The 23,873-nt window shown below is 37.8% G+C and overlaps 1 protein-coding gene across 2 annotated transcripts in view; it reads left to right on the plus strand.

Moving 5' to 3' along the window:
- Nucleotides 1-6,417: 6,417 nt before the first annotated feature.
- GRM5 (glutamate metabotropic receptor 5) overlaps nucleotides 6,418-23,873 on the plus strand; it is a gene marked incomplete at its 5' end in the record, with an annotated part of 526,560 nt that continues 509,104 nt past the window's right edge. Inside the window, one exon of one of the 2 annotated variants that reach the window (XM_082628467.1) lies at nucleotides 6,418-7,090. In XM_082628467.1, the coding sequence (XP_082484593.1) occupies nucleotides 6,430-7,090 (661 nt within the window). The remainder of the gene's footprint in view (nucleotides 7,091-23,873) is intronic. The other variant, XM_082628466.1, reaches the window with a different exon arrangement.

Here is a 23,873-nt window from a genome sequence, read left to right on the forward strand (position 1 = left end):
GACTTCCAAGGAGGGGCAGATTGAGAGGAGATAAGACCATAAGAGAGACTAGGGCAGAAATTTAGAAAGTAGATCCCTCAGTCCCACATTTAAAAAAATATCACAAATAACAAATAGCTTTGATAGTAGAAATTCAGAAACTTAGAAAACACAGATAAAAGCAAAGAAGAAATTAAAAATTATGCATATTCCCATCGCCCAGAGGACATCTCATTAACGTCAGTGTGTATGTTTCCCGACTGTGTGCATACACACACACTCATAATATTTCTTGTGAAAACACAGCCATATCTGTTTTTATTTTTGCTTTAATAGAACTTGACTACTTCACATTTCATTCCCCTCCCCACCACACATACACTTTACAAGATAAGGTTTCTGTTCAAAAATTTTTTCAATCTCCTTTGCTGTTTTGTCCTTGTCTCTGGGTCTGTGGGAGTTGAAACATTGAAATTCCCCGGGCCTCAGTCTCAGAACTAGTTTTTCTCTTTCCAATTCCTAGGTGATTTCATCTGGTTTTATGTTTTACAGAAAAGAACATCTACATACTGATGCCTCCTCCATTTATATCTCCTATGCAGACCTCTCTCCAGAATTTCAACCTCTTATATCACGTGCTTATTAAATATCTCTTCTTGAATTTCTAACAAGTATTAAAAATTGATGTATCAAAACTGAATTTCGGTTATCTCCACCCAGATCTGTTCCTCCAGTTTTCTCCGCCTCAGTCAACATGGCACCATCTTTGATTTGCTCAGACTGAAAACCTTAGTGTCCTCATTGATCCTTCTTTTTCCTTCACAGCCCAAGTCAGATCTGACAGCAAACCCTTTCACTCTATCTTCAAGATATATTCAGAATCCTACCAGTTCTCACTACCTATACTACCATCTTCCTGATCCAGGCCACTGTCATCTCACTACTGAATTATTGCAGTAGTTTCCTAATTGCTTTCTTGGTTCTGCCTTTGTGCCCTTATTCTTGTTGAAAAGTTGGTCATTGTGTGTCCCTCCCCTATTGAAAACTCTTCCAGAAAATCACTCTCACACAGTGTTAAAGCCAAAGTCTTTCAAAGTCCAAAAAGACTGATCATCATACTAGCTCTCAAACCTCCCTTCTTCCTCTCTCCCCACTTTTACTTCACTGCAGTCACACTGGCCTCCTTGCTGTTTCTCAACACACTAAGCATAAATCTGCCTCAGGGACTTAGCATTTACTTTTTTTTTTAACCTGGAGTGTTCATTCCCTTGTTATTTGCATGACTCATTCTCTTACTTCTTTTAGTTATTTACCCAATTTTACTTTTACAGTTTAAACTTCTTTGGCTACATTATTAAAAATGTTTTCCATATCTCTGATACTTTCTATCTTCCTTCCCTGGCTTATTGTTTCTCTTTAACCCTTATTACTGTATAGCATACAATATTTTACTTCCTTATCTTGTTTATTGTCTGACAAACCACCTTGGATTACAGGCTCCATGGGGGCATGAATTTGTGTCTGCCTTGCCCATAATTGAATCCTCAGGGACTAGAAGAGTGCTTAGTACAGAACAGTTACTTAATAAAGACTTACTGAACAAATGAGTGATGCTGATAGAGCTAGGGTATACTCTGTCGGTCTATTTAGAATTTATGCTGTATTGATTTCTTGTATTTTGGGAGCACGTGGGATGACTTGTTGTTTAACCTTATAATAATCTGAGTTGTAGCACAATTCTGTCACATTTCTAAGTCATAATTTATTTCAGAATATACTTTCCAGGTATCTGAGCTTCATAGCTAGTATCAATAAAATATAGTCACTGTGTATATTCAAGGCAGATTATGAAACAATCATTGATTTATAATCTGGCAGGTCATAATCTAGTAGGGGATGCCAGGGCAATAAAAATATATTTGTGCCAGATAGTCATACACATTTGTACCTTCTATGTATGAATCATCTCTTTTCCTGAAATGTTTATCACTCTCTATTTTTGAAGCAAACTCCTGTTAGATTCTAGCTCCCTTGGAAGTTCAAACTGTGTTTGGGTGGCCCCTCTCACTTTTCATGGACTTTGGAAATACCTCTCTTGACAGAAGGGGTGGTAAGGTGACAAAAGATGATAATAAGAGTATGTTATGGAGTCACTAAGAATAGACATGAATTCTAGCTCCATCATTCCATGATTGGCTTGTTTTTATGCTATTAAAACCCATTACATCATTAGGAAAACAGAATAAAATAATACCTACATCTCAGGGTTGTTATAAGGATTATTGACACACACATAACACACATACAGACATACCCACATACAGACGCAGATACACAATGCACATAGAATATAATATCTTCTGGGGGAACGAGAAGCATGAAAGCCTTGCATATGTCTGTAGCTATAAAGTGCCCAGGACATTCTCTTTTGGCATCTCTGATTTCACATGTTCTTGCTTTCTCTCCTTACTTTCTGAGCTGCCTCTTTCCTTAGCTGGCTTTTCCAGAGCCTTACCTCTCTGTGGGGCTTACTTTTCAGCCCCACCTTTTCTTTATTTATACTTGCTGTCTTGGTAATTTTATTCATTTCAAAGGGTTTATATATTGGTGACCCTCAGTTTACATCTTTAAGCCAAAAAACTCCTCTCGGTCCACGCTTACATATCTTCCTTCCTCTTTGACAGCTATACCTGGATGCTTCCAAAGCATCTCAAATTTAACATGTTCAAAAGAAAATCATTGTTTTCCCTTGAGCCCATCTGTTTCTGTTCCAGTCAATCCTATCCCTTTTAATGATACCAGAATATACTAGTTTCTTAGACTCAAAACCTAGGAGTAGACACTGATTCCTCTCTACCTTACCCACATCCAGTCTGTCAGCAAGTCCAGTTGATTCTACTTGCAAAAGATATCTGACTGTGTCCACTTCTCTCCATACCCACTGTCACCAATCATAGCCAAGCCACTATCATCTCTTACCTAGAGTATTATAAGAGTCTCAGATTTCTCAAGTCCATTATCCAGAACAATGAGCAGCTAGGAGAATCTTTTCTAAGATTGGATTGTGCCAGTCATTTGTTTACACTTCCTCAGTGGCTTTCTGTTGCCCTTAAGCTCCAAATTCCTTAAGAGCCTACAAGATCCTACATGGTCTGGCTCTTCCGTATCTTTCCAACCTCATTTTGTACCATAATTGCACTCATTATTTATGCTCTAGCCACACTTTTCACATGACTGACTTCATTCTTCATTTTATTGTTCTTTGCATACATCAGGTTCCAGTTCAAGTCACCTTTTAGAGCAGGGGTCCCCAACCCCTGGGCCTTGGGCTGGTACCAGACCGTCCTGTTAGGAACCAGGCCTCACAGCAAGAGGTGAGAGGCGAGCAAGCGCAACTTCATTGCCACTCCCCATCACTCTCTGTTGCTCACATTACCGCCTGAATCATCATCCCCCCCCAACCCCACCCCACTTCCAAGGAAAAATTGTCTTCCAGGAAACCGGTCTCTGGTACCAAAAAGGCTGGTGACCACTGTTTTAGAGTACTGATTTGTAAGCCCTATGAGTATAGGGAGCATGTACACCCTGTTTTCTCTTGAATATTTGATTCCCAGGAGAGAGTCATAGCATAGGCAGGCCATAAATATATGTTTAATGAGTTAGTGAATAAACGCCTGGTGTATGATGGGTGCTCAATGAAAGATAATGATGGTAATTATCAATGTACATCACTGTACTTCTTTGTTATATTAGTCTCTCCCACTCTGTAGTTAATAGATATTTGTTGAATGAGTTAAGTAATTAATTTAGCCTATCATAGGAAATTACATATATGTGTGTGTGTGTGTGTGTATATATATCTATATATCTATATATATTCTCAATAAATGGGACTTGCTGGAAATAACTCTAACAAATAAAATGCATGAGATCGATATTTTAGGTTCATCAGTTTGATGGGCCACTTCTAGTGTCTTATGTTGCTTTGATGCTCTTACATAATAAAAATGAGTCCTGTTTTGTTACTGGATTTGCTTACTAACATTCTGGATTTAATGAGAAATTGTGATTCCTTTTACGTCAGATTTTTTTGTGTGTGAAGTAGAATTCACATGACCGTGATAATAAGCATTGGTCCCCAAGTCTTTGGTCTAAGTAAAGTGAAGGGAAAGCTTGAGAATATTCAGATAATTTCCCAACGAGAAAATTAATGTCTTTGTTTCCTTCCCCCTTGTCTACAATGCCAACTTCCATACCAAAGCTGATTTTTCCCCTAAATATTGCTAAAAATCTAGTTATTTTGGAGCATGTAGCTATTTGATGAGGGGTGTGTGTGTGTGTGCACGTGCGTGTGCATGTATGCACGCATGCTTGTGTGTGCACATGCTTGTGTGTGTTTTAGTGTTTGGCACTGTACAGAGGGAGCATTTCTCTGTTGCCATTGGAAACAGTGGAAGGAAATGGTGAAAATGAGGGTGAGAGTGATTAGAAATGTGATTCAGGTTATATTCATTATGTGTCTGGACTAGAAGTTTTGCAGATATGATGAGTCTTGAAAACCATTGGTATTCTTGAAGAAACATAATTGCATAGACTCCTGAAGCAACATCACCTGTCTTTGAAAGGTAATGCTTAGGGAGTCACTTTGAAAACAATTTGAGATCTTTGGCTGGCAGAGCTGATAACTTACAAAATAAGTCTCTTAAACAATCCTTTAAATAACCCAGATCACTAATTTGTCAGTCCTCTTTTTACAAATCATGCTAGAATTTGCTGTAGGCAACCTGGGACAAAATTTTCTTCTTCCCCAGGAGTTTAAACTGAAATAGATGACTATATTCATAGCTATACTAAGTTTCTACTTGGAAGTATAGTTCCAAATATGCATCCCTCCAGCCCTTTGAATCTTCATGATGTGGAAAGTTTTCCTGGATCAGGGGTAAAGGGCTGATTACTGTCAATTTTATTACAAGACTCTGTAATTACTTTGAAGACTCTGGAGAACTGAGTGTGTTGCCAGAGAATTTTCTGTCCTCACCACCTAGCCACAGAAGGCCCTTGGAAATTTAATAACAGAAAAAAATCATGTCTTGAATATATATAGCCATTTTCAATATACAAAACATTTGCATAGTTGGTATCTTATATTGATTCCCATAAGGGCAGCCTAGCACATATGATCCCCATTTTTCAGATGACAAAATTCTGGTACTGAGAGGTTAAACAATTAAGTAATAGTTATTTGTAGCAGAACTGGAATTTGAACCTGAATATTCTTTTCTGCAAAAATTGGTACCATTGCACTATGCCTTTGTATCTGGGGGCATTTTACTTTGTAATCTTCCAACCCTCTTCTATCCTATAGTTCATTTAACATGAAAATATTGATCTGACCTCATTTGTCTTTGGTCTATATTGTATGGAAACTAAGCTCAATACTTGTTGGGAAGGTTATTCAACTTGCTTTACATTGCATTTGAAGATGGAGTTTGTAGGCTTTTTTTAAAGTAACTTTATTTTTTAATTGCATAATCAGTACATGCTTAATGCTGAAAATTTGGAAGGACACAAAGAGCATTTCTAAAACAAACAAACAAAAATACCGTCATTATTATTGGGATCACCAATGTCTAATATTTTGGGGTTTTTTTGAAGATTTTTGTTCATGGCATACTTCTTTTGTTTGTTTGTTTGTTTGTTTGTTTTTTAATCAACTCACATTTCTCTTTTAAGATTTTGGCAGAGGTATCAAATGATCCTTTACCAAGGCCTTCAATAAATCTAGAAACCCAAGCATAACTGAAAAGGAATGAAAGTGTGGTCAGTATCAGAGGAGAGTATTTGCGGTAAAACTCTTTCAGCCAAGTTTCTAGTTCATATTTGCAGTTTGGAATTATCCAGTGAAACTAACTTGTATCATACCCATGGCATACTTCTTTTAGGTGCTTTCCCTCACCTTCGTGTCAGAGTATAGTTGGGCCTCCCACACATGAGATTTGGTTTTGTGTACTCCAGATGAACAAATGAAAAAAATACTAACCTAAGCCAGGTAGGATCCAGAAGCTGTATCAGCTGCTTTTATCAAATCACAGAATCACAAAGGAGACAGGCAAAGAAGAGTCAGAAAGATTTTTGGATTCTTTTTTTCAAGTTACCTACATCAGAAAGACCTCTCTTTCTCTATTAGCATAGACTGTTCGAGCTTCCCAAACTGGTTCCACTTACGTTGTTAAATCCCCATTCTATTTTTTTCCCCCAGGTTTTGAAGATCATGATCACATGGATGCATCTAACTAAATGGTCCCTGGTGACATGGTGGTCCTTTAGAGAGCACATCTAAATCACTGGCTGATTTTTTGGTTTGCCGCTCACCATAAGACATCACATCTCAGAACTCGCCTAAATTTTCCCCACCATGCTGTCTTTATTAGCTTGAACTCCTTTCCTAAAATGGTCCTTCTGTTGATCCTGTCAGTCCTGCTTTTGAAAGAAGATGTCCGTGGGAGCGCACAGTCCAGTGAGAGGAGGGTGGTGGCCCACATGCCTGGTGACATCATTATCGGAGCTCTCTTTTCTGTCCACCACCAGCCCACTGTGGACAAAGTTCATGAGCGGAAGTGTGGGGCAGTCCGTGAACAGTATGGCATTCAGAGGGTGGAGGCCATGCTGCACACCCTGGAAAGGATCAACTCAGACCCCACGCTCTTGCCCAACATCACCCTGGGCTGCGAGATCAGGGACTCCTGCTGGCATTCGGCCGTGGCCCTAGAGCAGAGCATTGAGTTTATAAGGGACTCCCTCATTTCTTCAGAAGAAGAAGAAGGCTTGGTGCGCTGTGTGGATGGCTCCTCCTCTTCCTTCCGCTCCAAGAAGCCCATAGTAGGGGTCATCGGGCCTGGCTCCAGTTCTGTGGCCATTCAGGTCCAGAACTTGCTCCAGCTTTTCAACATACCTCAAATTGCTTACTCGGCAACAAGCATGGATCTGAGCGACAAAACTCTGTTCAAGTACTTCATGAGGGTCGTGCCTTCAGATGCCCAGCAGGCACGGGCCATGGTGGACATAGTGAAGAGGTACAACTGGACCTATGTGTCAGCGGTGCACACAGAAGGTAAGTTTTCTTTACACCGAGTATGTCTTGTGCACCTGATAGCTTCCCAGTTAAACCTTCAAGTTTTGGAGGGCTAAAATTCTCCTAATTATTTGAGATCTTTTGAGTGGCTCCGTTATACCACTTACATAAGAAGGGACGGGATGGCAGATGTCTAGAGCAACATAGGTATAAGCTAATATGAGTGATTATGTGACCATCAGTTGGCAAAATGGATACTTTTTTTTTGGTTTACGTATTACATTATTTGTACATCTTCTATAATGATGATAGGGATTTTTAAGATTTCTAGATCTTCTTTGAACTCCTTACATTTTAACACTGTAAGGTTGCTCTGAGTACCTGAGAGTTTCTGATAGTTAAAGGGAGGTACACATAAATACACATAACGCCTGAAGGCAGCCAGTTCTGGCCCAGGTATGTTGTAATAGAAAATTACCAAACAGTTTAGTCTTACAACTATTTTTCAGTAGAGTGTATAGTTAAATCTGAAATGGAGATGTGTATGAATTAGTTCTATCCTTGTATAGGATATTCTCAGGAAGTATAAGTTTTAATAGTTCAGCATTAGTTTGCTTTGAAATTTATTGCTTCTTTATGTGGAAATCATAGTGAGGAAGGAAAATATGACTGAGGTTCTATACCAGATAATAATAGTATTAGACCTTATTGTTGTTGATGGTGCTTTTCAAATGCGTTTGTATACATTATTTGTTAGTTCTCAACCAACGCTGTTTGGGATAGGTTTGATTTGACCTACAGAGGTTAAGATACCCAAATTGTGAGGCTTACTCATTATGTAGCACTCTTTCTAGGACAGCATACTGCCTATGCTAAACACTACAGTATACCAAAGAAGGTACACAGACTTTGTATAGCTCATTAGATCATTGTTAGGATTAGTTGAGATTTTTACTTTATTTTTTAAATTAATTAATTTTTTTCTGTTTAAAAAATTTTTTTATTTCTTAAAATCAAATCAAATAATAATATATTCATATCATTTAATCTCTTATGTAAGTATATTTCATCCAATATAGCCAATATAGACACATTGATACATTATACAAAGTCATATCAGTTGGATCAATTGACCTGAGAATAACTTTGAAAGTTAATTATAGCTATCAACTACTGAGGCACTATGAAAAGGGTTTTTTCATGTATATATTCTATAAAGATATTTATTGATATTACTCAAACAAACAAACCTATGAGATAGATTACGTTTTGATCCCCACTTTACAAATGAGGGAACTGAAGCATAGAAAATGTAAGCCACATGCCTAATGTCAAGAATTAAGTGAAAGAGCTGAGATTCGAATGTTCGTGAGGTTCAAATCTCAGTTGGGATTTTTAAATTCTGCAATAATACTGCCAGTGTGTTCCAAACAGTCTAATCTTGTAAAAGTGGGATTGAGTTATTGGTAAATTAATGAAATGACCAGAGTAAGACTACTTCAGAGATTGGGAGCCTGTCACCAATTAGATATAGCAAACTTTTCATTATCAAGTGACATAACATGGATCTCACTGTATGGCCACTCTTAACAATATTCAGAGCTGCACAAACATAAAATGGCCTTCTATACTGGATTGAGACTTCTATGCCTCTGGAAATTTTCATACATAAGTTTATGGTTTATGTACAAAGATGTTGATATATAGAGATTTTGATCAGTGGATAGGTCATTGGACTAGGAGACCTTTAATTTTTTTCCTAATGCTGAGATTTTTCTTATAAAACCACTATTTCATTTGATTCTCACAACAAGCATTGATCTAGATAATCCAGATATTTTATTCCATTTTTAAAATACGAATGTTTTAAGAGTTTATATAGTTCATCCAATAACTACCTGATAGCAACTTCAGAGGCAGGAGGAGGGCTCATAGCTACTAACTGCTAATTCAGTGCCCTATTATAATTCAGCAGAATCCAATAGAATCACACCCAGAGGATATATATTTATGTAGCACATAGTTATTAAGTCAGAATATACAAAAGGCTCTAATAGTCCTGTGAAGGACAGCCCTATGTTTTATACATTACCACCCTCAATGGGCATGCAGTCTGGCAAAGGAGATGGAGCATGCACTAACACTTCCATAACCATAATTCAAGATGACATGGAGTTACAAATGTTTCTCAAGTAAATTGAAGGAGAAAAAAATCACCTCCTGCTCTATGGTGATGGAGGCCATAGTGGAAGTCTTAGAGAAGGAAATGAATTTGACAGTGGAATGTTAATAGGAAGAATGCTGACAACTGGTGAAAATTAAGAAGGCATGGGTCTCCAGTAAAGGGCATGAGGAAGTATGAGAAGGTGAGAAAGTTAAAAAATATGTTTGCAAGAGACCAAGGATGAAGCTATGTTTGCTTTACCTCAGATCAATCATAAATTTCATTAGGACCTTCAATCTAGCTTTAGAAGAGTAGGCCTTGGTCAGTCTGTAGGAGATGCTAATCCAAGATTGTGTTCAAAGAGAAACTCATCATCATGACCTTTGACTCTTACTAATTTAATCTGTTTTTTTTTTAACCTAATTCCTGTACTGAGTGATACAATAAAATAAATTATAATGCACCCATAAAGTATATTATTAGGTAGCTATTAAAATGAATGAGACACTCTATAGGTAATGAGATCATAATGATCTCCAAGATCATTTTAAGTGATAAAAGCAAAGCACAGTTCTATGTAAATGATATGTTATTTGTATAAAATGGAGTTTGTAAAAATAATTTGATTGAATATTCATAGAATTGTTCTCAGAGAAGAGCAAAACTGATAACAGTTGCTCCTTCTGGGTAGGACTTCTAAGGACTTAAGGAATAGGGTGGAATGGAAGAGACTTTCTTTTACATAATTTCTACATGCAAACATTTGAAGTTGTGTATTACATGCATAGACTACCTATTGCAACATAATAATTAAAAGAAAATATTCTATTTGTGGGCAAAAAAGTCAATAAAAACTTATTGCCAAATTCAGGCAAATTTAATTATTTTTTCAAAAATAGGCCAATAGAAATTTTGTTGACAAATTTGGGCAAAATATTTGGAAGATACCAGCAGAATTTAGGAGAGAACAAACTTTGAATACAAATATTGAAGACTAGAAGAAATGCTTTTTGGTTTATTGTTTTATGTGATTTAATCAAGAGGTATTTATATTGCTTGGATCCTCAGCAAGTAAGTGGCTAGTGGGGTTACATGGTATTATGTCTTAAAATTTATCGGCATAGGAGCAGTGGAGTAGGAAGTTTTACAAGGTAAAATTTACCTCCAGGATCAGAAAAATGCTTGAGTAACAAGATACAGCTCTGCTGGGTACTGTGGAAGTCCCCAAGGTGATGCCTAGGTTTCTGTTGTCTGGCCCTTCAGGAAGCCGCTGCAGGACTTCCCATGAAATGACAATAGCAGTTCTTACTTGAGCCTCTCTCTATGGCTGGATTGGGACAGTTCTCTTTAGCCCTAGATCACCCTACCTCAGTATCTCAAACTTATCCCCATGTCTGTATAATTACCTTTTTTCACTCAGTTGATATTCTTCTTTCTTGAAGAGTATGGAAATTTCCAAATGCTTTCACACAGGCATTGAGGTCTATAAAAAGACATTGTCTTATTTTCAAAAAAGCTCTTTGTTCCCCCACGTTGCCCATTTACTTTATACTTAAACGTGCAGTACTTTGTCTCTCAGTCCTCTTGGCAGCTGACACAAGATGTTACTTTGAGAACGTGTGTGGCATCACAGAATTTCAGAGGACAGCACAAGCACAAGAAGCATTGGGTTTCAGCTTCAAGGTTAATCTCCTCCACTTGCATTTCCTTGGTTTATGTTTTTCCGTAGGCTACAGGACTATATATTTACGGTGGCTTGTTATATTATGCACACATATTGTCCAGGCCTTCAAGGCAAGGAGATTAAATGTATGAAAACAAAAAAGAAAAAAATACAAACCACTCTAGCTCTGCAGCCGTGAAAGGAGCGTGCAGTAACTGAGAAGAAAAAGTTGTATTCTTTGTAAAGGAGACAGTCCAGTTGCCACTGTCTCTGCTCTAAGAAAATTTAAGGGGTCCTTTGCCTCCATACATTGGGAAACCTTGGTACATGTGCCCATGATAGTACAGAGTCTATGGTGCTTGCCTGTTTAGGGGTGTGGTAGATCCATTGCTTTGGCTCTGATGATTTCCATTGATGACCCCTTTGCTTTGTAACTTAATAGTTCCCTTCCACTTTCACGCAGCACTAGCCATGTGACTGCTTTGGTCAATAGAATTTGGTGGAAATGAAGACTTTTTTCCTAGTCTGTCTGTCTTAGAACCCTGTCATCACCTTGTGAAGGATGAGTGCTGTCAGGTTTTCCAGATGAGGCTGTCTTAGACCACTTGACCTCAACTATGTGAGAGCACCCGGTGAAGAGCCACACAGTTGCCTTCCTGACCCACAGTCAATTTCAATCATATAATATATCCTAACTGAAACTATAAACATTACCTACCTAACCATAAATTCATGTGCAATAATAAATACCTTCAAGGTAGAGTCCAGTATAAGCATTTTCATCCCAATGACTAAACTTGAACACCCCCCCTCCCAAATAGGATACTACGACAATGTTTAAACTTCAAAATCAAAACAAAATAAATGTATTAACATGCATTAATATTTTTGAGATTTCAATGGAATAATTGCTGTGGGCAAGAAAGAACATTTAAAATGCTTTACCCATACTTCTGGTTCAAAGCTAGAGGTTTGATAACTTCCTTAAAGTTTGGATGCTTTAAGTAGTCAGACACTTGCATATATTCCATTATTACATGCTTCCCCTTGATATAGCTCAGTTTCATTGAGGAAAGTAATTACAAATTGCCACAAACCATACATACTGTACTTTATGGATGACTTACAGGATTTTCACACTTCACAGTTTTTGCTGACTTTAGTTGAAACTCCTCTGTACCTGCTCAGGGCCTGTCAGAGTGCCTAGCACATAATAGGTGCTCAAAGACTCTTTGGTGAATGAATGTATTTGTGTTAAAGTAGTATCCAGCTCTCACTTAATGAATATATAGCATGTGGATAAATAGCAGCACTTGTAATTTTTCACAGTTTTGCTTCTTTATAAAAATAAGGTGCCAAAATGCCTCCCTTGATTAATTGTAAAATGCTATTCACACCCAACTCCCTTTTTTGTTTGCACTGGTTCTTGAATTTGTTACTTCCACCTAATGATAAAGGAATGCTAATTTTTTCTAGCCAAAAAAACATCTCAGTGATGCTCTGGGGGAAAAATGTACCAGTAAGTGGTACTGGTAATGTGACATCATTAAAACATTGTGTGACTTTCAGGTTATGATATGGTTTTTCCATCAATTATTTAAAACGTTAACAATCAAGCTTTGGTTGAAAGACCTTGAATGTGATTCATAGTCTATGTGTTTAGTTTACCTTCTAAAAAGTGGGAACACACTTTTTCCATCACACCTTTTCTACTAACTGTGATTATATCAAGATAACAATTTAGTTTGGAAAGATGAGAAGCGTCAGTATGAGCCCTACTGAGTACTTTTTAAGGGGATTTCATTTTGTTTCTTCAGGGGTTGAATAGTGTTGAGAGTTGAGATGACTTTTCAGGTGGTCATGATGATAATTCAGACACAAAAACTACTGTTAGCTCTATAGAATGTTAACACTGTGTTAACAGTGTGAAGTGTTTTAGGTAAGCATTTAATAACCCCTTTATCTTACATTTGAGGAAACAGTATGGACAAGTAATTTGGCCTTACTTGTACATGATTGTTAACAAAGTTGGGTCTCACAACTCAAGATTCCTGTCCAAAATTTTGTTTCCACATTCAGTGAAAGAATTGCCTCTCTTAGGATGTAGTGAGTTAAATTCTTGGTAACTCCTGTGCACAAGCCTGGAATACATAACCACGTGGAGGGGATCTGGAAAAATGAACTTAAACCTCAGCTGGGAGATGAGGGAGTTGGATTACTTGTCCTTTTGGTAACTCCCTTTCTTGACAACCAAATGTCGTTTAATTGAGATTCTATTATTCTGTGTGTTAAAACATGGTCATTTATACTATATGTCATTAATTTTCTACTTGATTCATTTATCCCATAACACAGTCTGATAAAGTTACCAATTTTTAAGTTAGAGAATAGGTATGGAAAGAGAAAGTGATTTTTTTCGCATAATACTGTAGCTACTTAGTGACAGAGCGAAAATTGAACCCAAGGCCAACTCTTTAATTAAGTCCAAACTCCCTCCCTGTATACTGGGGTAGTTGTGGCTTCAAGGAAAAGTAGAATGCACATCTATTGATTCTCTTCCCTCCATAAGAAATAAGAAGACACTATTCGTTTCCCTTCTGAGAAAATCTTTTGAGCATATTTCATGTGTCTTTTTATCTGGCTGTGAAAGCAACACCATTCCTTGTTCCCATGGAAGGATTTAATTACAGTAAAAAGAAAATAAATTAAGGAGGAGGCATGTGGCAACAAGTTAACCTCATAGAAGACCTTTTTGTGAGCCTGATGATAAGTACAGACTGTAGGTTGTTTCTATTCTCATCTCCATTGCAGACGCCACAATCCGTCCTTCAGATGCCAATTATGGGAGGAAGCCGTATGGTACCAAGTTTTTAAGAGCAGGAAGACATATTGTTAAATGCTGTAGCCTTATGTATAAAAAACTTCTTTGGAATTTGTCAGAACTAGGAGTTATAAAATCTCATCTTGGCACATTTGCAAATACTCTAGAAAGACTTCTCAATTTAACCAAATGTTGAATTGAGGATACTTTTTGGCAAGAGATGTGATAGTCAGATATGTTTATCTTAGGGGACTTTAAAACCAGAGCTCATGCCCCAGTGATGCATTTTATGCATCATTTTTCACACATACACAAAGGATTTTTTTTAAAAAAGAGAATATCTAGTCAGTGTTGTTTCAAAAAGTACATCACAACCCATGAATTATTTGTGAAACCGATTTAGTGGCCTGAGACCAGCAGTTAGTATACAGTAGAATAAAATAGGATAGAGTAGAATATAAATATCAGTATATTACATGATAGTAAGAGTAGATATTGCTCTGTAAATTTTTATTTTAGTTGCATATAGCCATATGTGCACTATGGTTACCATTTACAGTGTTTTTCTTAATATGTCTTACAGCTAAAAAAAAAGCTTAAAAGCAACTTACTCTACTTTTCTCTTTAACATTGTTAATTTTTTTATTTGCTACAGAAATGCAAGTCACATACAAAGGTTTATGCTTCTGTGACAATGTCATTTGGTTTGTCTCTCCTAGATGGGTGGATCTTAAGCCTTATTATTAAGAACAAGCAAGAATTCCAAAGTATCCATGGTGGGAAATGGTAGAGACTGTGAGCAAAATAAAAATAATTCATATATGGTTAATGATAAATGGCACAAGCATCAATATAGGACAGTGTCGAGGACACTAGTACAGGAGGTTGAAGGCAAGTTCTCAGTCCTAGTTTTTTTTTAATTAGTTTCTGCTTTATAACAAAGTGAATCAGTCATACATATACATCTGTTCCCACATCCCTTCCCTCTTGCGTCTCCCTCCCTCCCACCCTCCCTATCCCACCCCTCCAGGCGGTCACAAAGCACCAAGCTGATCTCCCTGTGCTATGCGGCTGCTTCCCACTATCTATCTACCTTATGTTTGGTGCCGTATATATGTCCATGCCTCTCTTTCGCTTTGTCACAGCTTACCCTTCCCCCTCCCCATATCCTCAAGTCCATTCTCAAGTAGGTCTGTGTCTTTATTCCTGTTTTACCCCTAGGTTCTTCATGACATTTTTTTCCTTAAATTCCATATATATGTGTCAGCATACAGTATTTGTCTTTCTCTTTCTGACTTACTTCACTCTGTATGACAGACTCTAGGTCTATCCACCTCATTACAGATAGCTCAGTTTCGTTTCTTTTTATGGCTGAGTAATATTCCATTGTATATATGTGCCACATCTTCTTTATCCATTCATCCGATGATGGACACTTAGGTTGTTTCCATCTCCGGGCTATTGTGAATAGAGTTGCAATGAATATTTTGGTACATGTCTCTTTTTGAATTATGGTTTTCTCAGGGTATATGCCCAGTAGTGGGATTGCTGGGTCATATGGTAGTTCTATTTTTAGTTCTTTAAGGAACCTCCATACTGTTCTCCATAGTGGCTGTACCAATTCACATTCCCACCAGCAGTGCAAGAGTGTTCCCTTTTCTCCACACCCTCTCCAGCATTTATTGTTTCTAGATTTCTTGATGATGGCCATTCTGACTGGTGTGAGATTATATCTCATTGTAGTTTTGATTTGCATTTCTCTAATGATTAATGATGTTGAGCATTCTTTCATGTGTTTGTTGGCAGTCTGTATATCTTCTTTGGAGAAATGCCTATTTAAGTCTTCTGCCCATTTTTGGATGGGGTTGTTTGTTTTATTGCTATTGAGCTGCATTAGCTGCTTACAAATTTTGGAGATTAATCCTTTGTCAGTTGCTTCATTTGCAAATATTTTCTCCCATTCTGAGGGTTGTCTTTTGGTCTTGTTTATGGTATCCTTTGCTGTGCAAAAGCTTTGAAGTTTCATTAGGTCCCATTTGTTTATCTTTATTTTTATTTCCATTTCTCTAGGAGGTGGGTTGAAAAGGATCTTGCTGTGATTTATGTCATAGAGTGTTCTGCCTATGTTTTCCTCTAAGAGTTTGATAGTTTCTGGCCTTACATTTAGGTCTTTAATCCATTTTGAGCTTATTTTTGTGTATGGTGTTAGGGAGTGATCTAATCTCATACTTTTACATGTCCCTGTCCAGTTTTCCCAGCACCACTTATTGAAGAGGCTGTCCTTTCTCCACTGTACATTCCTGCCTCCTTTATCAAAGATAAGTTGACCATATGTGCGTGGGTTTATCTCTGGGCTTTCTATCCTATTCCATTGATCTATCTTTCTGTTTTTGTGCCAGTACCACACTGTCTTGATTACTGTAGCTTTGTAGTATAGTCTGAAGTCAGGGAGCCTGATTCCTCCAGCTCCATTTTTCGTTCTCAAGATTGCTTTGGCTATTCGGGGTCTTTTGTTTTTCCAAACAAATTTTGAAATTTTTTGTTCTAGTTCTGTGAAAAATGCCACTGGTAGTTTGATAAGGATTGCATTGAATCTGTAGATTGCTTTGGGTACTAGAGTCATTTTCACAATATTGATTCTTCCAAATCCAGGAGCATGGTATAGCTCTCCATCTATTTGTATCATCTCTAATTTCTTTCATCAGTGTCTTATAATTTTGTGCATACAGGTCTTTTGTCTCCTTAGGTAGGTTTATTCCTAGATATTTTATTCTTTTTCTTGCAATGGTAAATGGGAGTGTTTTCTTGATTTCACATTCAGATTTTTCATCATTAGTGTACAGGAATGCCAGAGATTTCTGTGCATTGATTTTGTATCCTGCTACTTTACCAAATTCATTGATTAGCTTTAGTAGTTTTCTGGTAGCATCTTTAGGATTCTCTATGTATAGTATCATGTCATCTGCAAACAGTGACAGCTTTACTTCTTCTTTTCCAATTTGGATTCCTTTTATTTCCTTTTCTTCTCTGATTGCTGTGGCTAAAACTTCCAAAGCTAAGTTGAATAAGAGTGGTGAGAGTGGGCAGCCTTGTCTTGTTCCTGATCTTAGTGGAGATGTTTTCAGTTTTTCACCATTGAGGACGATGTTGGCTGTGGGTTTGTCATATATGTCTTTTATTATGTTGAGGAAAGTTCCCTCTATGCCTACTTTCTGCAGGGTTTTTATAATAAATGGGTGTTGAATTTTGTCGAAAACTTTCTCTGCATCTATTGAAATGATCATATGGTTTTTCTTCTTCAATTTGTTAATATGGTGTATCACATTGATTGATTTGCATATATTGAAAAATTCTTGCATTCTTGGAATAAACCCCACTTGATCATGGTGTATGATCCTTTTAATGTGCTGTTGGATTCTCTTTGCTAGTATGTTGTTGAGGATTTTTGCATCTATGTTCATCAGTGATATTGGCCTGTAGTTTTCTTTCTTTGTGACATCCTTGTCTGGTTTTGGTATCAAGGTGATGGTGGCCTCGTAGAATGAGTTTGGGAGTGCTCCTCCCTCTGCTATATTTTGGAAGAGTTTCAGAAGGATAGGTGTTAGCTCTTCTCTAAATGTTTGATAGAATTCGCCTGTGAAGCCATCTGGTCCTGGGCTCTTGTTTGTTGGAAGGTTTTTAATCACAGTTTCAATTTCAGTGCTTGTGATTGGTCTACTCATATTTTCTATTTCTTCCTGATTCAGTCTTCGCAGGTTGTGCATTTCTAAGAATTTGTCCATTTCTTCCAGGTTGTCCATTTTATTGGCATAGAGTTTCTTGCAGTAATCTCTCATGATCTTTTGTATTTCTGCAGTGTCAGTTGTTACTTCTCCATTTTCATTTCTAATTCTATTGATTTGAGTCTTCTCCCTTTTTTTCTTGATGAGTCTGGCTAATGGTTTATCAATTTTGTTTATCTTCTCAAAGAACCAGCTTTTAGTTTTATTGATCTTTGCTATCGTTTCCTTCATTTCTTTTTCATTTATTTCTGATCTGATCTTTATGATTTCTTTCCTTCTGCTAACTTTGGGGGGTTTTTGTTCTTCTTTCTCTAATTGCTTTAGGTGCAGGGTCAGGTTGTTTACTCGAGATGTTTCCTGTTTCTTTGTTTTTTTTTTTTTTTTTTTTTTTTAATTTATTTATTTATTTATTTATTTTAATTTTTTGCCTTATAACAAATTTAATCAGTTATACATATACATATGTTTCCATATCCCCTCCCTTTTGCGTCTCCCTCCCACCCTCCCTATCCCACCCCTCCAGGCGGTCACAAAGCACCGAGCTGATCTCCCTGTGCTATGCGGCTGCTTCCCACTAGCTATCTACCTTACGTTTGGTAGTGTATATATGTCCATGCCGCTCTTTCACTTTGTCACAGCTTACCCTTCCCCCTCCCCATATCCTCAAGTCCATTCTCTAGTAGGTCTGTGTCTTTATTCCTGTCTTACCCCTATGTTCTTCATGACATTTTTTTTCTTAAATTCCATATATATGTGTTAGCATACAGTATTTGTCTTTCTCTTTCTGACTTACTTCACTCTGTATGACAGACTCTAGGTCTATCCACCTCATTACAAATAGCTCAATTTCATTTCTTTTTATGGCTGAGTAATATTCCATTGTATATATGTGCCACATCTTCTTTATCCATTCATCCGATGATGGACACTTAGGTTGTTTCCATCTCCGGGCTATTGTAAATAGGGCTGCTATGAACATTTTGGTACATGTCTCTTTTTGAATTATGGTTTTCTCAGGGTATATGCCCAGTAGTGGGATTGCTGGGTCATATGGTAGTTCTATTCGTAGATTTTTAAGGAACCTCCATACCGTTCTCCATAGTGGCTGTACCAATTCACATTCCCACCAGCAGTGCAAGAGTGTTCCCTTTTCTCCACACCCTCTCCAGCATTTATTGTTTCTAGATTTTTTGATGATGGCCATTCTGACTGGTGTGAGATGATATCTCATTGTAGTTTTGATTTGCATTTCTCTAATGAGTAAAGATGTTGAGCATCCTTTCATGTGTTTGTTGGCAGTCTGTATATCTTCTGTGGAGAAATGTCTATTTAGGTCTTCTGCCCATTTTTGGATTGGGTTGTTTGTTTTTTTGTTATTGAGCTGCATGAGCTGCTTATAAATTTTGGAGATTAATCCTTTGTCAGTTGCTTCATTTGCAAATATTTTCTCCCATTCTGAGGGTTGTCTTTTGGTCTTGTTTATGGTTTCCTTTGCTGTGCAAAAGCTTTGAAGTTTCATTAGGTCCCATGTGTTTATTTTTGTCTTTATTTCCATTTCTCTAGGAGGAGGGTCAAAAAGGATCTTGCTGTGATTTATGTCATAGAGTGTTCTGCCTATGTTTTCCTCTAAGAGTTTGATAGTGTCTGGCCTTACATTTAGGTCTTTAATCCATTTTGAGCTTATTTTTGTGTATGGTGTTAGGGAGTGATCTAATCTCATACTTTTACATGTCCCTATCCAGTTTTCCCAGCACCACTTATTGAAGAGACTGTCCTTTCTCCACTGTACATTCCTGCCTCCTTTATCAAAGATAAGGTGACCATATGTCCGTGGGTTTAACTCTGGGCTTTCTATCCTGTTCCATTGATCTATCTTTCTGTTTTTGTGCCAGTACCATACTGTCTTGATTACTGTAGCTTTGTAGTATAGTCTGAAGTCAGGGAGCCTGATTCCTCCAGCTCCATTTTTCGTTCTCAAGATTGCTTTGGCTATTCGGGGTCTTTTGTGTTTCCATACAAATTGTGAAATTTTTTGTTCTAGTTCTGTGAAAAATGCCAGTGGTATTTTGATAGGGATTGCATTGAATCTGTAGATTGCTTTGGGTAGTAGAGTCATTTTCACAATGTTGATTCTTCCAATCCAAGAACATGGTACATCTCTCCATCTATTTGTATCATCTTTAATTTCTTTCATCAGTGTCTTATAATTTTCTGCATACAGGTCTTTTGTCTCCTTAGGTAGGTTTATTCCTAGATATTTTATTCTTTTGGTTGCAATGGTAAATGGGAGTGTTTCCTTGATTTCACTTTCAGATTTTTCATCATTAGTATATAGGAATGCCAGAGATTTCTGTGCATTAATTTTGTATCCTGCAACTTGACCAAATTCATTGATTAGCTCTAGTAGTTTTCTGGTAGCATCTTTAGGATTCTCTATGTATAGTATCATGTCATCTGCAAACAGTGACAGCTTTACTTCTTCTTTTCCGATTTGGATTCCTTTTATTTCCTTTTCTTCTCTGATTGCTGTGGCTAAAACTTCCAAAACTAGGTTGAATAAGAGTGGTGAGAGTGGGCAACCTTGTCTTGTTCCTGATCTTAGTGGAAATGGTTTCAGTTTTTCACCATTGAGGACGATGCTGGCTGTGGGTTTGTCATATATGGCCTTTATTATGTTGAGGAAAGTTCCCTCTATGCCTACTTTCTGCAGGGTTTTTATCATAAATGGGTGTTGAATTTTGTCGAAAGCTTTCTCTGCATCTATTGAGATGATCATATGGTTTTTCTCCTTCAATTTGTTAATATGGTGTATCACGTTGATTGATTTGCGTATATTGAAGAATCCTTGCATTCCTGGAATAAACCCCACTTGATCATGGTGTATGATCCTTTTAATGTGCTGTTGGATTCTGTTTGCTAGTATTTTGTTGAGGATTTTTGCATCTATGTTCATCAGTGATATTGGCCTGTAGTTTTCTTTCTTTGTGACATCCTTGTCTGGTTTTGGTATCAAGGTGATGGTGGCCTCGTAGAATGAGTTTGGGAGTGTTCCTCCCTCTGCTATATTTTGGAAGAGTTTCAGAAGGATAGGTGTTAGCTCTTCTCTAAATGCTTGATAGAATTCGCCTGTGAAGCCATCTGGTCCTGGGCTTTTGTTTGTTGGAAGATTTTTTATCACAGTTTCAATTTCAGTGCTTGTGATTGGTCTGTTCATATTTTCTATTTCTTCCTGATTCAGTCTTGGCAGGTTGTGCATTTCTAAGAATTTGTCCATTTCTTCCAGGTTGTCCATTTTATTGGCATAGAGTTGCTTATAGTAATCTCTCATGATCTTTTGTATTTCTGCAGTGTCAGTTGTTACTTCTCCTTTTTCATTTCTAATTCTATTGATTTGAGTCTTCTCCCTTTTTTTCTTGATGAGTCTGGCTAATGGTTTGTCAATTTTGTTTATCTTCTCAAAGAACCAGCTTTTAGTTTTATTGATCTTTGCTATCGTTTCCTTCATTTCTTTTTCATTTATTTCTGATCTGATTTTTATGATTTCTTTCCTTCTGCTAACTTTGGGATGTTTTTGTTCTTCTTTCTCTAATTGCTTTAGGTGCAAGGTTAGGTTGTTTAATCGAGATGTTTCCTGTTTCTTAAGATGGGATTGTATTGCTATAAACTTCCCTCTTAGAACTGCTTTTGCTGCATCCCATAGGTTTTGGGTCGTCGTGTCTCCATTGTCATTTGTTTCTAGGTATTTTTTAATTTCCTCTTTGATTTCTTCAGTGATCACTTCGTTATTAAGTAGTGTATTGTTTAGCCTCCATGTGTTTGTATTTTTTACAGATCTTTTCCTGTAATTGATATCTAGTCTCATAGCATTGTGGTCGGAAAAGATACTTGATACAATTTCAATTTTCTTAAATTTACCAAGGCTCGATTTGTGACCCAAGATATGATCTATCCTGGAGAATGTTCCATGAGCACTTGAGAAAAATGTGTATTCTGTTGTTTTTGGATGGAATGTCCTATAAATATCAATTAAGTCCATCTTGTTTAATGTATCATTTAAAGCTTGTGTTTCCTTATTTATTTTCATTTTGGATGATCTGTCCATTGGTGAAAGTGGGGTGTTAAAGTCCCCTACTATGAGTGTGTTACTGTCGATTTCTCCTTTTATGTCTGTTAGTATTTGCCTTATGTATTGAGGTGCTCCTATGTTTGGTGCATAAATATTTACAATTGTTATATCTTCTTCTTGGATCGATCCCTTGATCATTATGTAGTGTCCTTCTTTGTCTCTTCTAGTAGTCTTTATTTTAAAGTCTATTTTGTCTGATATGAGAATTGCTACTCCAGCTTTCTTTTGGTTTCCATTTGCATGGAATATCTTTTTCCATCCCCTTACTTTCAGTCTGTATGTGTCTCTAGGTCTGAAGTGGGTCTCTTGTAGACAGCATATATATGGGTCTTGTTTTTGTATCCATTCAGCCACTCTGTGTCTTTTGGTGGGAGCATTTAGTCCATTTACATTTAAGGTAATTATTGATATGTATGTTCCTGTTCCCATTTTCTTAATTGTTTTGGGTTCGTTATTGTAGGTCTTTTACTTCTGTTGTGTTTCTTGCCTAAAGAAGTTCCTTTAGCATTTGTTGTAAAGCTGGTTTGGTGGTGCTGAACTCTCTCAGCTTTTGCTTGTCTGTAAACGTTTTAATTTCTCCATCAAATCTGAATGAGATCCTTGCTGGGTAGAGTAATCTTGGTTGCAGGTTTTTCTCCTTCATCACTTTAATTATGTCCTGCCACTCCCTTCTGGCTTGTAGAGTTTCTGCTGAGAGATCAGCTGTTATCCTGATGGGGATTCCCTTGTGTGTTATTTGTTGTTTTTGCCTTGCTGCTTTTAATATGATTTCTTTGTGTTTAATTTTTGACAGTTTGATTAATATGTGTCTTGGCGTATTTCTCCTTGGATTTATTCTGTATGGGACTCTCTGTGCCTCCTGGACTTGATTAACTATTTCCTTTCCCATATTAGGGAAGTTTTCAACTATAATCTCTTCAAATATTTTCTCAGTCCCTTTCTTTTTCTCTTCTTCTTCTGGAACCCCTATAATTCGAATGTTGGTGCGTTTAATGTTGTCCCAGAGGTCTCTGAGACTGTCCTCTGTTCTTTTCATTCTTTTTTCTTTATTTTGCTCTGCCGCAGTTATTTCCACTATTTTATCTTCCACCTCACTTATCCGTTCTTCTGCCTCAGTTATTCTGCTATTGATCCCATCTAGAGTATTTTTTATTTCATGTATTGTGTTTTTAATCGATGCTTGATTCATCTTTAGTTCTTCTAGGTCCTTGTTAACTGTTTCTTGCATTTTGTCTATTCTATTTCCCAGATTTTGGATCTGGGAAATAGAATCTTGGATCATCTTTACCATCATTATTCTGAATTCTTTTTCAGGTAGACTGCCTATTACCTCTTCATTTGTTAGATCTGGTGGGTTTTTATCTTGCTCCTTCTCCTGCTGTGTGTTTTTCTGTCTTCTCATTTTGCTTATGTTACTGTGTTTGGGGTCTCCTTTTTGCACCCTGCAGGTTCGTAGTTCCCGTTGTTTTTGGTGTCTGTCCCCAGTGGCTAAGGTTGGTTTAGTGGGTTGTGTAGGCTTCCTGGTGGAGGGGACTAGTGCCTGTGTTCTGGTGGATGAGGCTGGATCTTGTCTTTCTGGTGGGCAGGTCCACGTCTGGTGGTGTGTTTTGGGGTGTCTGCAGACTTTTTATGAGTTTAGGCCACCTCTCTGCTAATGGGTGGCGTTGTGTTCCTGTCTTGCTAGTTGTTTGGCATAGGGTGTCCAGCACTGTAGCTTGCTGGTCGTTGAGTGAAGCTGGGTGCTGGTGTTGAGATGGAGATCTCTGGAAGATGTTTGCCGTTTGATATTATGTGGAGCTGGGAGGTCTCTTGTGGACCAGTGTCCTGAAGTTGGCTCTCCCACCTCAGAGGCACAGCACTGACTCCGGGCTCCTCAATTTGGGATGATGTGTTGTCTATTCATGTATTCCACAGATGCAGAGTACATCAAGTTGATTGTGGAGCTTTAATCCGCTGCTTCTGAGGCTGCTGGGAGAGGTTTCCCTTTCTCTTCTTTGTTCTCACAGCTCCTGGGTCTCAGCATTGGATTTGGCCCCGCCTCTGCGTGTAGGTCGCCGGAGGGCGTCTGTTCTTCGCTCAGGCAGGACAGGGTTAAAGGAGCAGCCTCTTCGGGGACTCTGGATCACTCAGACCGGGCGGGAGGGAGGGGCACGGAGTGCGGGGCGAGCCTGCAGTGGCAAAGGTCGGCGTGACGTTGCACCAGTCCGAGGCGCGCCGTGCGTTCTCCCAGGGAAGCCGCCCCTGGATCCCGGGACCCCGGCAGTGG

Source organism: Mesoplodon mirus (assembly GCF_964341445.2).
Source record: "Mesoplodon mirus genome assembly, chromosome: 7".
Taxonomy (NCBI): Eukaryota; Metazoa; Chordata; class Mammalia; order Artiodactyla; family Ziphiidae; genus Mesoplodon; species Mesoplodon mirus.